This window comes from Malaclemys terrapin, chromosome 1, assembly GCF_027887155.1.
Source record: "Malaclemys terrapin pileata isolate rMalTer1 chromosome 1, rMalTer1.hap1, whole genome shotgun sequence".
Lineage (NCBI taxonomy): Eukaryota > Metazoa > Chordata > Testudines > Emydidae > Malaclemys > Malaclemys terrapin.
In genome coordinates this window covers 92559995-92576529 of record NC_071505.1, presented here as the reverse complement: position 1 = coordinate 92576529, position 16535 = coordinate 92559995, and the positions used below count along the sequence as shown (strand labels likewise).

At 44.8% G+C, this 16535-nt stretch overlaps 1 protein-coding gene across 2 annotated transcripts in view; it reads left to right on the top strand.

Annotated features, from left to right (window-relative positions):
* The window catches only part of CACNA1I (calcium voltage-gated channel subunit alpha1 I), a 225976-nt gene that overhangs the window by 101976 nt on the left and 107465 nt on the right, over window positions 1-16535 (top strand). For both annotated transcript variants that reach the window (XM_054016232.1, XM_054016231.1), the window contains exons 2-3: window positions 1311-1422; window positions 2013-2146. In XM_054016232.1, the coding sequence (XP_053872207.1) occupies window positions 1311-1422; window positions 2013-2146 (246 nt within the window). The remainder of the gene's footprint in view (window positions 1-1310; window positions 1423-2012; window positions 2147-16535) is intronic.

Sequence of the window (16535 nt, the reverse complement as noted above, 5' to 3'; positions counted from 1 at the left end):
TAACTGGTTACTCCCAGATGGACTTCAGAAAACCACCATGGGCAAGTGAGGCCCTGATTTCCCTGGATTCCCCAGGCTCTAGGACTCTGTGAGGTGCGAAGGTCCCAGAGCACAGATTCCAGCCCGAGCCCATAAGTCTACACAGCAATGAAAAAGCCTCGCAGCTTAAGCCCAAATCGGCTGGCACAGGCCAGCAGTGGGATTTTCTTGTTGTGTAGACATCCCCTTAAAGGACAGACACCCACTATAAAGGAGGGTTAGTATAAGTGAAATCCAGGCCCTAAGTCTGTTTAGTTGGGAAAGGAGAAGAATAAAAGGAGAGCGGTATATAATTCTGAAGGGTATAGAGAAGATCATTCAAGCACTCCTGTTTACACTGCCCCCTAATGTAGAAATGGAGCAGTACTTGATAAAATTAAAAGACAGTTCATTAAAAACAAATAGAAGGAAACACTTTTTAATGTAAAGTATAATTAGCCAGTGTAACTCACTGCTGCTGGCTATTATTGAAGCAGATATCTTACTTTAAACAAAGGATTCAACATTTTTTATGAATAAGTGTAGCTTCTGCAGGGACACGAATGTAGCTAAGAAAACAATTACAAGGATTATCAATCCTCATGCTTCTGGGCATAAACTGATCACCAGCTGGGGTCAGGAACACAATTTTCCCCTGTGGTGATAGTATAGCACAATTAGGCACATCATGGAAGTTTTATCCAACATTGATCACTGTTGGAGGCAGAATAACAGATTAGATAGACCATTGATCTGTTCCATTATGGCAGTTCCATGTTTCTAAGTTCTTATCAAGGAGAGAAAATGATTTCTAGGCTTTGAAACCTTAAGTTGTACTCTCCCCAGGAGAGACTCCTACTTCTAGGTTCCACTCCATTGTGTTGGATGAACCCTGTCCTCATATGCTGAAGACCTTTGCAGCTTTTGAGTGGAGGGCATGATGGGAAATCTGTTTCTATCACACTGAAGTTGTAACAGTTCAGCAAACCACTGAAACAGGAAGTTGGTGTGTGTCTGTGTTTAACAATGGATGTTAATTTGCATAAATAGCCCACAATGCTTTGAGTTACTTGAATCTGTCCCCAAAATGAGTTTCAACTTGTTTTTTTTTTTCCTGGAATGAAATGGGAGGAGGAGGGTAAAGGATGGAGACAGAAAATATAGGGATCAATGACTTGGCTATTATATCACCTGGAATTTTGTTTTCTTTAAAGATGTCTATTTTGTCATCCCAAGTTTTAGGTCAGTTGACCCTAGCTGAGTTTTCCTTGACTCTCTATTTTCCTTTGCACTTGGTTTGAGTGTGTCAGCATGATGGTGATTCTACTGAACTGTGTTACCCTGGGGATGTACCAGCCTTGTGATGATATGGACTGCCTCAATGACCGGTGCAAGATCTTGCAGGTAAGCAGTCTCCTGCCCTTTAATGGGAGAAGGTGCACCATTGGCTGAGGCTCAGGCCAGTGTTCTAATTGTTATGTCTGCCATCTGCACTTAGCTTTTTCTGGAAAAGGGTGGCAAGGACCAGGGCTGATTGGGGGGAGGAGGAAAATCGGGGACAATTGTACTGGGGCCCTGAGCTCGGGGCCCCACTCCCAAACATCTGTAAAGTCTGTTTAAATAAAGTGAAATGGGAGCGGGCGTGGCCCCACAAACATGGTGTAGTGGAGCCTCAAATTTCTCTCAACAAGGATACCCATAGCAACGTACTAGCTTGCTTTAAAAAAATCACAAGAGTTTGCCAGAGAGAGAGAGAGAGATTGAATGTAGTCTCTGGCACTAGAATATAGATAGTTCACTTATACTCTATGTATTCCTATTTATCCAGCCATGTTCAGAGGTAACTTGTCCAGCACCTGCACTGTCCAGCACTGTCAGTCACTCATTTTTGTGCACACTGAAATTTATATTCATCTACACACGCTGAACTGTAGACCAAAAGGGCAGCGAGCTCTTGTTAAACTTACCCTCCATTTTCCCTGTGGCTCCTTCAGGTATTTGATGATTTCATCTTCATCTTCTTTGCAATGGAGATGGTGCTGAAGATGGTGGCCCTTGGGATCTTTGGCAAGAAGTGTTATCTTGGAGACACCTGGAATCGCCTGGATTTCTTCATTGTGATGGCTGGGTAGGTTAACTGTTTTCTGTGTTTTTACAGTGTTGGAGTGTTGCAGTGTTGCATGCAGTTGGGATATGGTCCCCATCTTAGGGTTGTGGCAAGCAGGGCTTTGGAGCGGAGCCTGGAGCTGGAGCGCGGAGCAGCTCCAGAGCAGTGGAGCTGCAGGTTTTTGCCTGGATCTGGAGCGGAGCCGGAGCACAGCTCCAAAGCCCTGGTGGCAAGTGCTGGAAGAGAATAGAAGGTTCTTGGGGGTATTTTTTACGCACAGGAACAAATTCAGCTCCCATTTACTTTAGTGAAAGGCCAGCACAATTCCGGTAAAGTGAACATTGCTACTCTTGATTTGCCCTGCTGTAACTGAGAACAAAACCAGCTGAGGTGTTTGTGGCTTTGTTGCTTTGTTGCTTTGTGGGCATCGTCCCTGAGAACCTGGAATCACGCATGTGCTCAGTTCAGCAGGATTGTGGAGAAACAAGTAGACAATGAGGTCCAGACCTTCCACCACTGTGAATTGGTGTAACTTCCTCAGTGCAGGGGAGCTAAGCTGATTTACATCAGCTGAAGCTCTGGCTCTGAAACCCAGCAAGCTTTTTTAACGTAATTGGGCCAATGAGGTGTCGCCTTGGCCCAAATCAGTGCAACAGCTCTGCTTCCACTAGCTCAGCTTTAAGATTAAAAGCATCCTTTTAGAAACTGTGGGTTTCTGCCTTTGCATCACATCAGTCCACCCCACAGCACCTTAGGGACAAGTTGACATTTGAGCATTTTTAACAACAAAGTTGCTATGGTGAAGCTCTGATTTCCCAAGCCTCTGCGCATGCACCGCCAAAAGCCCACATGAATTGCCACTTGAATGTGAGGTGAAATTTTACTCCTTGCACTGGTGAGTGCAGCTTGTTTTTAATCAAATTGCCCCATGGCAGAAATTTTGCTGTTTACAGAAGAAAATATGGCTGTTTTGTTTTGTTTTTTTTTTACAGCGAACAAAACACAAATAGCTCCTTTCTAGAGGTATCCCCACCTCCCTTTTCCTCCCTGCAGGGAATAGCCAGCTTTCATTGTCATCTAGAACTCAGTATCACTGGTTGAGCTGGCAGAGCCGTTCAAGCTTACCCCACACAACTGTTCCCCAGGGTGAATAATAGGAACATCTTTTACATTTGTTTTCAATACACCTGTCTGCAACAAGGCTTGAAAGATGTTTCCCTTTGGGTGTGAGGACAATTGTTTCCTGATGCACTAAACTGAGACCTTCAAACTCATTTAATTTGTTGTCTGAGAGATGAAGGTAGGTGCCCAGTGGGGAAATTGGCCTGTACCTAAAAGAGAATGGAAGAAAATGAAAGATCCTGTGTTTCAACACTGAAAGCAACGTGGGTGAGATGGGAAGAGCCTTCCCATCTTCCAATTCCTGAGCCTGGTGTTTCAGTAGCTAGGATCTTTAATTAAACTGGCCCCACATTGTGGTGAGCAGGAGGTAATCGATGGAAAATAAGTTAAAACAACTGAATCATGTTGCATTACACATCCCAGCGTACTGATTCTGAGCCTCTGTAACAGCAAGGTACAGCTGAGCGTATGGAGGGGGTAGTGTAGTGATGAGAAGTAGTATGAGAAGTGATGTTAAAGGAGCGATATCAAAGCTCAGATTTCTGAATTGCAAAAGGACAATAAGTGCATTTGAATGGAGTGGCTTGGAGCTGGTTGTATTTCTCTGATCATGTTAAGATCTCTCAGAACCACTCTGTCATTCAGGAAATAAAGAAACAAATCAACAGAGCCAGACGTGTACCCAGAAACCTCCTGCTACAAGACAGGCCCAAAAAAGAAACCAACAGAACTCCACTAGCCATCACCTACAGTCCTCAGCTTAAACTTCTCCAACGCATCATCAGTGATCTACAACCCATCCTGGACAATGATCCCTCACTTTCACAGACCTTGGGAGGCAGGCCAGTCTTCGCCCACAGACAACCTGCCAACCTTAAGTATATTCTCACCATCAACCACACACCACACCATAACAACTCTAACTCAGGAACCAACCCATGCAACAAACCTCGATGCCAACTCTGCCCACATATCTACACCAGCAACACCATCACAGGACCTAATCAGATCAGCTACAACGTCACCGGCTCATTCACCTGCATGTCCACCAATGTTATATATGCCATCATGTGCCAGCAATGCCCCTCTGCTATGTACATTGGCCAAACTGGACAGTCACTACGCAAGAGGATAAATGGACACAAGTCAGATATCAGGAATGGCAATATACAAAAACCTGTAGGAGAACACTTCAACCTCCCTGGCCACACAATAGCAGATGTTAAGGTAGCCATCTTACAGCAAAAAAACTTCAGGACCAGACTCCAAAGAGAAACTGCTGAGTTCCAGTTCATCTTCAAATTTGACACCATCAGATCAGGATTAAACAAAGACTGTGAATGGCTATCCAGTTTCTCCTCCCTTGGTGTTCACACCTCAACTGCTAGCAGAGCACCTCATCCTCCCTGATTGAACTAACCTCGTTATCTCCATACTGATTTATACCTGCCTCTGGAAATTTCCATTACATGCATCTGAAGAAGTGCGGTTCTTACCCACGAAAGCTTATGCTCCCAATACTTCTGTTAGTCTTAAAGGTGCCACAGGACCCTCTGTTGCTTTTTACAGATTCAGACTAACATGGCTACCCCTCTGATACTCTGTCATTCAGGTCGGGATTAAGACTCCATTCCAGGTGGACTCAGAAATCCAGTTCCTTGACTTGGAATGAGGAGACTGGGAAATGGATGGCTTCTCCCTGTCTGATGCTAAGCAGCATATCCCATTAGGGAATGCCATTCACCTTTCCATGTCCAACGCCAGCACCAGAGATGCTAGACTAGAACCTCAAATCTGAACCCCTTCTACACGGGCAGCACGTAGAAGAGCCTCCCCAAAATAAAACAGGCTGGCCAGGCAGGGGGCAAATGCCAGATGCGGGTCATCTTCCTTTGGAGGTGCACCAGCCCGCCGCCTTCGTGCCCTGGGAGCAGATGTGCCAGAAGCTCCCTAGAAATGGTGGGGCCACCAGTGTCTGGACCATGGCTCTGCCCCCCGCTGTGCCCCTCCTCCGCACGGCCCTGCCCTTAAGGCAGGAAACCCTTTGTATGTGATGTCCCTGGCCATGGTGTCCTCACTTTTAAAAGTGGGAGGGCTATGCCCTCCTCCTTTTTTCTTGCCTTAAGGGCAAGAGATGGGGGAGAGAGGGCAGAGAGGAGCGAGTGAGGGCAGGACCTCGGGGCAGGGGGGGCAGAAGCGGAGTGGTGGCAGGGCGTAGGGGAAGGGCAGAGTGTGGGGGAGCCTTAGGGAAGGGGTGTGGCCACTGTCTGGGAGCCGGTGGCCCCCCCACTTCTAGGGAGCTTCCAGCGCTGCTGGGAGTAGCCTTCCCAAAAGAAAGAGTCACTTTCTGCCTATAAAAACAACAAGGAGTCTGGTGGCACCTTAAAGACTAACAACAGATTTATTTGGGCATAAACTTTCGTGGGTAAAAACCTCACTTCTTCAGATGCATAGAGTGAAAGTTACAGATGCAGGCATTATATACTGACACATGGAGAGCAGGGAGTTACTTTGCAAGTGGAGAACCAGTGTTGATAGGTCCAATTCAATCAGGGTGGATGTAGTCCACTCCCAATAATAGATGAGGAGGTGTCAATTCCAGGAGAGGAAAAGCTGCTTCTGTAATGAGCCAGCCACTTCCAGTCCCTATTCAAGCCCAGATTAATGGTGTTAAATTTGCAAATGAATTTTAGTTCTGCTGTTTTTGAAGTCTGTTTCTGAAGTTTTTTTGTTCAATGATAGTGACTTTTAAATCTGTAATAGAATGACCAGGGAAATTGAAAAGTTCATTTACTGGCTTTTGTATGTTACCATTCCTGATGTCCGATTTGTGTCCATTTATTCTTTTGCGGAGGGACTGTCCGGTTTGGCCAATGTACATGGCAGAGGGGCATTGCTGGCACATGATGGCATATATAACATTAGTAGATGTGCAGGTGAATGAGCCCTTGATGGTGTGGCTGATGTGGTTGGGTCCTCTGATGGTGTCACCAGAGTAGATATGGGGACAGAGTAGGCAATGAGGTTTGCTACAGGGATTGGTTCCTGGGTTGTTGTTTCTGTGGTGTGGTGTGGTGTGTAGTTTCTGGTGAGTATTTGCTTCAGGTTGGGGGGTTGTTTGTAAGCGAGGACTAGCCTGCCTCCCAAGGTTTGTGAGAGTGAGGGATCATTTTCCAGGATAGGTTGTAGATCGTGGATAATGCACTGGAGAGGTTTTAGCTGGGGGCTGTATGTGATGGCCAGTGGTGTTCTGTTATTGTCCTTGTTGGGCCTGTCCTGTAGTAGGTGATTTCTGGGTACCCGTCTTGCTCTGTCAATCTGTTTCCTCACTTCCCCAGGTGGGTGTTGTAGTTTTAAGAATGCTTGATAAAGATCTTGTAGGTGTTTGTCTCTGTCTGAGGGGTTGGAGCAGATTCGGTTGTATCTTAGGGCTTGGCTGTAGACAATGGATCGTGTGATGTGTCTTGGATGGAAGCTGGAGGCATGTAGGTACGTATAGCGGTCAGTAGGTTTCCGGTATAGGGTGGTGGTTATGTGACCATCACTTATTTGCACTGTAGTGTCCAGGAAGTGGATCTCTTGTGTGGACTGGTCCAGGCTGAGGTTGATGGTGGGGTGGAAATTGTTGAAGTCCAGGTGGAATTCTTCAAGGGCCTCCTTTCCGTGGGTCCATATGATGAAGATGTCATCAATGTAGCGCAAGTAGAGGAGGGGCACTAAAGGATGAGAGCTGAGGAAGCGTTGTTCTAAGTCAGCCATAAAAATGTTGGCATACTGTGGGGCCATGCGGGTATCCATAGCAGTGCCACTGACTTGAAGGTATAAGTTGTCCCCAAATCTGAAGTGGGTGAGGACAAAGTCACAAAGCTCAGCCACCAGGCTTGCTGTGGCCTCATCAGGGATACTGTTCCTGACAGCTTGTAGTCCATCCTCATGTGGAATATTGGTGTAAAGTGCTTCTACATCCATGGTGGCCAGGATGGTGTTTTCAGGAAGAACACCAATGCATTGTAGATTCCTCAGGAAGTCAGTGGTGTCTCGAAGATAGCTGGGAGTGCTGGTAGTGTAGGGTCTGAGGAGAGAGTCCAAATAGCCAGATAATCCTGCTGTAAGAGTGCCAATGCCTGAGATGATGGGGTGTCCAGGGTTTCCGGGTTTATGGATATTGGGTAGCAGATAGAATACTCCTGGTCGGAGTTCTGGGAGTGTTTCCATGTAGATTTGTTCCCGTACTGTAGCTGGGAATTTCTTGAGCAGATGGTGTAGTTTCTTTTGGTATTCCTCAGTGGGATCAGAGGATAGTAGCCTGCCTATGCCCTTCTGATATCATGGGAGATTTCAAATCAAGTCCTGGATACAAATCCGACATGTTTGGTTATGATTTCAGATTCAGAACTGGACGGGGCTTGTTTTCTGGTTCTGGTGCAACTGTCCTCATGAGATATCGGCCCGTGATGGTGGAAATCTCATGAGATTGTCTGATCTCACAAGACTTCTCCCATTAGAGAGATTCCTCCCACTTACTTATATAAGTAGAACCCTGAGTGGATACAAAATTTATGTCCATGGATATAAAGCGGATATCCGTGGAGCTGCAGGGCTCTACCAGGAACCACAGCGGCAAAAGCAGCAGCATGTTGGGCCGTCACTCACAGGAGCCAGCGCCCAGCCTGGACAGCTCATCCCGCGTGGCTGTACCGCCCCCAGTCCTGCTCATTGGCTGCTGTCCCTGGTCACATTAAGGTGTGCAAGCGGCTTGCATGCTCCCGGACAGGAGTCTCTTCTATGCAGTGGTATGCGCATAGGTGCTGGAACTAGGGGTGCCGGGTTCCCTGGCTTGAAGTGGTTTCAGTTATATCCAGGGTTTACAGTTTGGTTCAATGGCTCTCAGCACCTCCACTATACAAATTATTCCAGCACTGCTGGGTGTGGTCTCTTGTCCGGGAGCGTGTGAGCCGCTTGCACACAGTAGCGCGACCAAGGACAGCTGCCGGTGAATCTGGGGCTGCCACAGTGGGCAGAGCTGGAGGTGGTACAGCCTCTCTGGAGGATCTGCCCAGGCTGGGTGCTGGCTCCTGCAAGCAACAGCCTGACATGCTACTGCTTTCACCGCTGTGGTTCCTGGTAGAGCCCTCCAGCTCCACAGGTATCCACTCTATATCTGCAAACATCCACATCCATGGATATAAATTTGTATCTGTGCAGGGATCTATATATAAGCTATTTTATAATGTGTATATTATGTTATCTGTCAGAGAGAGACGAGAGCCATTAGTGCTGTGTAAGAACTAGTTGTTATTTGTTGTTTTATTATTTGAAATCCATTAATGTTGCTTATGCAATTTGGGTGTGATCAAACTAATGTTTGCCATCAAAATCTGAATGCAAGCTTTTATTCAGCCTCAAACCCAACCGCAGGACCCCAGTTCTGATTTAGCCTCCAACCCAAATCCTCATGTAACCTGTCCAAAATCCAAACCCCTCCTTGCTGGCTCATCTCTGACTAGAACTGACTCCGTTAGAAACCTCTGTTTGCCTGGAAGTCCCATGGAAATCCTTGACACTGGGTCCTCATGTCTCCTATCTCATTTAACTACCTAAATCAGAATCAAGTCATTCCTCTCCCCTGCCCTGTACTGCGGGCCATGTCTTGTTCTAAATCAATTCCATGGCAGAGCTCCCATTGACTTCAATAGGGCTCAAATTTGGCTCAAAAAAGGAAAGTGTGGTATTGGGGAGATGATAGAACTAGGCACCATCAGGCTCCTCTCCTCAAACCAAGGGAAAAACGAACAACTCACCTGCCCCAAAACAAACACCCACCCAGTCCACCAGACCGAGAGCCCAGGATTAAAAGATCACCCTGTAGCCAGAAAAAGTAGAGGAACAACAGACAGCTGGGGAGACTATCCTATGGGGCATTCCTGGGTGGTTTAAATTACCTCCCTCTGACTATTTGCGACAATAGTATCCTTTATCCAAAAAAAAAAAAAAAAAAAAAAATGTGGCAAAAACAAAAAGAACAGTCATTTGCTGAGAATCACCCCAAATGGTGTTCTGGTTGCATAAACTTGGTTCACTTGTTCATTAGTTCAAGTAATTTATTCATTCGGTCGTTTTTTCTCTCGCTCTCTTTTCACTACCTTTAGAAAGCCAGAAGCTATAGTTTTAGTTAACTGAATTCCCTTGTCCGCCCCCTGCCCTGCTCGCCCTTTCTCCCCACACAATCCAGCCCCTTGAGGAAGAAGACTTCGTTGTCACTAAAAATGTTCAGTTTCCATGGCAATGGAAGCTGACATCACCAGAACTTTCTCCCCCTTCCCTCCCTAGTTTTTGGAGTGGTTTAGAAAAAACAAAACAGAATTTAAAAAAAACAAACCCCAAAACCGGCCCTCACTAAGTCAATATTTTCCTTCTTTATTATTCCTCTTAAGAAATCTGCAAGCTCCCAAAACGAAGACAGCTGTTGCAGGGTTAAAGAACGCATATGCCTGTGCGCACATGAGCGATGAGGCTGCAATCTGGCTTGTAGATATTCCAGCCTTCAACTAGTCACTGGATGACAGTAGTCTCCAGGTATCCAGATGTCTAATGTGGGCTGCAGTTGTCACCAACTATCCTGGTGGGATGCCCTCCTCTTCACCTTTTGCTTTAGATGTTATCTGCTGTGATTTATGGCCTGCATTTCCCAAAAATGTCTAGTGATTTTGCATGCTGGATTTTGTGGGTGCTCAACTTGAGACAACTTAATGGGACATGGAAAACCAGGCTTCTTTTAGGGTCTCAAGTTTGGGCACCCAACATCACTAATCACTCTGGAGAATGTAGGTCAGTGTCTCCAGACCTAGGCCACCAATTTTTGGAATGGAATATTCACTCTAACTTTCCTGATCTGGCAGCTCACTGCCTGTAAATAGTGATGTATTCACTTTCCTTGTTCTAATCTCTGTGTGTGTTTGTGTGTGTGTGTTTGAAGTTGGAGGGGGTTACTACCTGTTCAGGATGAGGAATTCACTCTGAATGTCCTGCTCTGAGGGTTGCCAGTTAGCTGAGGTTTTATATAATCATGCTACCTTCCTGATCTGTGGGGGGATCGCCTCCTATTTAGGGAGGAGTGTTTACTCTACCTGTCCTGATCCTAGATGCCATTATTACCTGTCCTTGGTGGGATGTTAACTTTATCTCTGACCTGTTTTGTGGGGCCCACTACAAGCCTAGATTGGGATATTCATGTGACCTATCCTTACATGTGCATATGTGTGTGTGTAGGTTGAGAGAAAAGGGCTGATGTTCATAGATTACATAAGGCCAGAAGAGACTGTTGTGATCATCTAGTCTGTCCTCTTGTGTAACAAAGGCCTTAGGACTTCCCTGAACTTATTCCTGATCCAAGTCTGATAACTGTCATTGAACTAGAGCATGTTTTTCAGAAAAACATCCAATCTTGATTTAAACATTTCCAGTGATGGAGAATCCACTACTATCCTTGGCAAATAGTTCCAGTGGTTAGTTACTCTCACTGTCAAAAATTTGTGCTCCAGCTCCGGACTGAAATTGTCTAGCTTCAACTTCCAGCCATTGGATCTTGCTATACCTTTGTCTGCTAGATTGAAGAACCCTCTATTATCAAATTTCTGTTCACCATGGAGGTACTTACAGACTGTGATCAAATCACCCTTAAGTTTCTCTTTGATACGTTAAATAGTTCGAGCTCCTTGAGTCTGTTACTATAAAGCATGTTTTCCAATTCTTTAATCATTCCTGTGGCTCTTCTCTGAACCCTCTCCAATTTTTCAAGATGTGACTCAGGGTGCCTGGGGCAGCCCTCACTGGAAATGCCAAGGTCAGGGCAGGCTGCAAAAGGGAGAGCAGATACTCCCAAGACTGGTGGGTAACACTGAAGTTAAACTCCCCAACCAGTCACAAACTGTGGTGCTGATCCCCCACACTGGTTATCAAGAAGCAAAAGATAAATCACACAGCCCCCTTTATTGCATTCCAGTTCTCTGGTTCCCAGTCAATACATAGATCCAGTACAGTGAGCAGTTATTTAAAAAACTCTGCTCACATATGCAAAATGTTCTTCTGACCCCAAAGGGTCAGCCACATTATCAGGTCAATATAGGTTTGGATCTTACCCAAAATACCACGCTGCCGGCCAATCCTTTAGTGTCTAAAACTAAAGGTTTATTATCAAGAAAAACAGAAGAACAAGAAGAGAGATGTTAAATGGTAAAGCAGTCACATACATACAAAGACTTCAAAGTCCATATATCAGGTTCTTAGTAGTATTGGTGAGTTTGCTGGCTTGAAAGTTTCTCTGGAACACATCCACAGCTTGGATGGATCATTCAGTCTTTTGTTCTGAGCTTCAGTTTGTAGAAAAGTTACTCCAGAGGTAAGAAGCAGGACTGAAGACAAGAAGCAGGATTGATGACAAAATGGAGATGATGCAACTGCCCTTTATAGTCTTTTTGCCATGTGTCTGGTACTTCCTTTGTTTCACACACAACAAACTCATAGTACACATCATTGAAAGGCCTTAGAGTTCTTTCCATAGGCATGCCCCTGCATGCCTTGCTGAGTCGTAAGGTGTAGTCTCGGCTCCTTTCAGAGGGTTCATTGTACAGCTGATGTCCCTTGATGGGCCATGAAGCAGGCCTAGTGCTGGTGCCATTATTTCTGGCGGGGGGGTCACCCAGAAACACTGCACAAGTTTGGAAATACAGATATACCCTACATATCTATAACTCATAATACAAAGTGATACAAACATATGAACAAGATCATCATATTTGGCAAATTATGACATTTTTGCAGATACCTCACACGGCAAATCTGGCATGATTCATTGCAATTTTATAATATTGGTATCAACAATATCATAAAGTGTCTCCTATATTCCATATAGCGTCACACAAGATTCTTCTTGAAGTGTGAGCACCAGAACGGGACACAATATTCCAGTAGCAGATGCATCAGTGCTTAATGCAGAGGTCAGAGAACCTCTCTACTTTTATTTAATATTCTTGTTAATGCATCCAAGGATCACATTAGCACAGGGTCACACTAGGAACTTATGTTCAGCTGATTATCCACCATGACCCCCCTGTCTTTTTCAGAGTCACTGCTTACCAGAATAGAGTCCCCCATCCTGTAAGTATGGCCTACATCTTTTTTCTTAGATGTCTGATCTTACATTTGACTGCATTGAAATGTATATTGTTTGCTCCAGATTGCTCTGTATCAGTGACCTGACCTCTTCATTATTTACCACTCCCTCTACCATTGTGTCACCTGCAAATTTTATCAGTAATGATTTTTTTTTCCAAGTCAGTGTAGGACCAAGAACTAATGTGGGACCCCTAGTAACACACCTGCTTGATGATAATTCCCTATTTACAGTTACGTTTTGAGATCTATCAGTTAGCCAATTTTTAATCCATTTAATCTGTGCCATGTTGATTTTGTGGTCTAGTTACGTCAATACTATTATAGTCTTTATCAACAAAACCTGCAATAATATCAAGATAGTTGATAAGATCTATTTTTCATAAGCCCATGTTGATTGGAATTAATTATATTACCCTCCTTTAATTCTTTATTAATTGAATCCCATATCAGCTGTCCCATTAATTTGTCTGAGATCTATGAGGAATCATGGGTCTCAAACCCAGGTCAGCAGGTGCCCAGGTAGTCCTTGGACTGCTGCCACTACCCAGCAGCTCACTGATACCAGTGGACCCTAGCTCACCAGAGGCACCACCCACAAAGCTCCTGATTGGAGGAGGTGTCAGGCCTCTCTGACTCACTCAGACTTACTATTTAAGCCAGAAGGAGGCACAGGAAGTTGTCTGAGCAACTTGAATTCCTGACTGGCTGCCACCCTGCCTTCTTCCAGCCTTCTTGCCTGGTTCCAGATCCCTGCTTCTATGCCCCACATCTGGCTACAACCCTTGACTTGACTTTTTGCTCTGGGTCTGACCGCTGACCCTGTCTCTGTCTCTTGTTCCTGATCCCTGGCATTGGGTCCTGGCTCCAACCACTAGGCGGGACCACCACTAGAACTGACCACCTATAACTTGGTCCATGACAGGATTGATGTCAGGCTGATAGGCCTTTACTTACTGTGGTCAACCCGTTTACCCTGCTTAAATAGTGGCCCAACATCAGCTTTCTTAGAGTCCTCTGGAACTTTCCCAGTTTTTCAGGAAATATTAAAAATCAATATTAACAGTCCAGAGAGCTTCTTGGCCAGCTCTTTCAAAACTCTTTCATGCAAGATATTTGCACCTGCTGATTTAAAAATGTCTATTGTCAGTAGCTTCTGTTTAAAATGCTTCTTAGTTACTGTTGGAATGGAAAGTATTTCACCATCATCTTATTATATAAATACATCATCTGGATTTTATCCAAATATAGAACAAATATTTATTAAATATTTCTCCTCTTCTGCATTACTATTCACAATTCTACCACTTCCATCTATTAATGGACCACTACTATTACTAGGATTCCTTTTGTTCTTGATTTATGTAAAAAAAAATCCTTCTACTTGTCTTAACTCTGCTGGCCATAGAGTTTTCCTTGTGTCCTTTTGCTTACCTAATGAATTTCCTACGTATTCTAGCTTCTTATTTATGTTCATTGCTGTCAACTGCCCCTTTTTCCCATTTGTATTTTTTGCTTTTTGCTTTGTTTTTGTTATTGCTGCTTTCATTTCCTTCTAAGCCAGGTTATTTTTTTTAACCAAGATACTAGATGTTCTTCTCGATTATGGGATTGTGGCTTTTTGGGCATCTAGTAAAATGTTCCTAAACAGCTCCCAACTATCATTCAAATTTTTCTGATTTAAATTCTTTCTCTCAGATGATTTGGCTCATAATTGTTCTAAGCTTTGGGAAAATGGCCCTTTTAAAGCACCAAGTATACATATTACTGGTTTGGACTTCATTCTGTTTGCACATAACCAATGTGATTAAGTCATGATCACTTTCTCCTAAGCTAACTTTTAGTTCTGTGAACAACGCCTGTATATCTGTTGAAATGACATCTAATATAGAATTCCCCCATGTTGGATGTAATGCTTTCTGAGTTACGAAGTTTTCATTTATAATGTTTAGAAATTTCAAAGATGTTTTAATACTGGCAGCATGAGACCTCCAGCATATGTCACTCAAACTGAAATCTCTCATGATGATGCAGTTTTTTCCCCTACACATTAGAGGTAGGTGTTTAGCGAGCCAATCATCATGTTCTCTAGTGTGATCTGGTGGTCTGTAGCAGACACCAACTAGTACCCAGGCTTGCGACTTATCTGTTAGAACATTGATCCATAAGCATTCAAGATCATTTGCTTCTGAGTTGTCAGTGACTTGGAAACAGGTAATGCCATTTTTACATAGAATGCCACTCCTACTTCCCTTTGCCCACTCAATCCTTCCTAAATAGCTTATAGCCATTGATTTTAACATTCCAAATGTGCAAAACTTTCCACCAGGTTTCAGTAATGCTAACTAGGTGAAATATATTCTCACAAATGAGCAATTGCAGTTCCTCTTGTTTATTACCCAGGTTCCTGGAACTGGCTGCCTAGGTAATTAATTTTTTTCTTTTCATCCTTTGGTCCTTGATTATTTTGTTACCAACATCTTGATTTTGTGGGAAATCAGAGCTCATTTATTGCCCTTTTCGCTCTCCCCTTTCATTGCTAGGGCCCCCCTGACAAGTCAAGCCAATCTGTGCCATAGAAGATTGTTCCCTTTCTTCAAGCTGAGGTCATCTAAATTGTACAGCCCCCTCTACTCACAGAAGGTGGCCAATATTCCATAAAACCAAACACTTTACCTTATGCAACTTACCTAGGCACCAGTTCACTTCCCAGAATCTTCTGAATTCCTTTGTGTGCGGGATGGGAAGGATCTCTTAGAAAGATCACATAGACATTCCTCTCCTCCTTCAACACCTGTCCAAGTTCTCTGAAGTCGTCTATAATTAAGGCTAAGATTTTGTCATGATTATTTTTAGTAAAATTCATGGGCAGGTCACGAACAATAAACAAAAATTCATGGAAGTGGTGACTGTGAATTTTGCTACTGCGGCTCCATGCTTTCTCCCGCCAACATAGTGGCTGGGAGCTGTGGGGTTCCCCCTCTGCCCATGGTAGCTGGAAGCTGCAGGGGGGCGCCCTTCTGCCAGCAGTGGCTGGGAGTTGCAGGGTGACCATATTTCCCAAATTGAAAACTGGACACCCCAAGCCGCTCACCTGAGGTGCCCCCACCCCCTCACTTGAGGCTGTTGCCTGTCGCTGGAACCCTGAGGAGGGCCCCCTCAGGAATCTGTCGCCTGTCACTGGATCCTTGCAGGAGGCTCCCTGTCACTGCTGTTGCCTGTCATTGGAACCCTGCCAGGGCCCTGCTGGCTGCCAGCTCCAGAGTCCCGCAGCCCCTGAGGCTGAAGTGGAGTGTAACGGAAGTCACGGATTCCGTGACTTCCATGGCCTCTGTGACATAAATGGAGCCTTATCTATAATCTATGGTGTAAGAGTCATGTGAAGCAGTGTTATTAGTGCTCATATACAGCATCACCAGTGGATCCTTGCCTGCTGACTTCAGAAGCCCTTCCAATCTTGCAGTCACATCTCTTGGCTTGTCTCCAGGCTGACAGCACACCACCCTCTTGTCTGCCTGTCCCTTGCAGAATGTTCTTTCCATTCTTTTAGCATAGAATCCCTGACAAACACAGTCTGCCTTCTTTGAATGGTTGGAGATCTTTTCATGGGCACTCTTGATAGTCTTGTGGGTGGGGCTGAGTAGTCCTTCTAACTCTGTGGGTATTCTTCCTGGTCCTCTTCTCTCTGGTGGTCACAGCCAGCCCATTCTCATATGCCTCCAGCCACACAGAATGTTGCCTGGTCCTCTTGTCTCTGGTGGTTACAAAATGCCAAGCCTCCTCTCTGGTTCCTTGGTCACCAGTTTCTTTCTTTCTTGATTCTGAGAGGAGAGGGGTGCATGTGATATTACTTGAATCTGGTTTGCTAAGTACTCCTCAGTCTTTCTGATGCTCTGTAGAGTCAGTACTTGTCCTTCCAAATCACAAATCTATTTTTCCAGCACAGCCACCAACTTCCACTTCATGCAGAGGAAGTCCTTCTGGTTTCAAGCAGGAAAGAAAACGTCCATTGCTGGCATCAGGGTATTGAACATAGAACTGTAGCTAGAAAGAGAGCCTCTCACACTCCTTCTCTCAGCTCCCCTGTTTGCAGGGCTGGATCCAGGTTTTTTGCCAT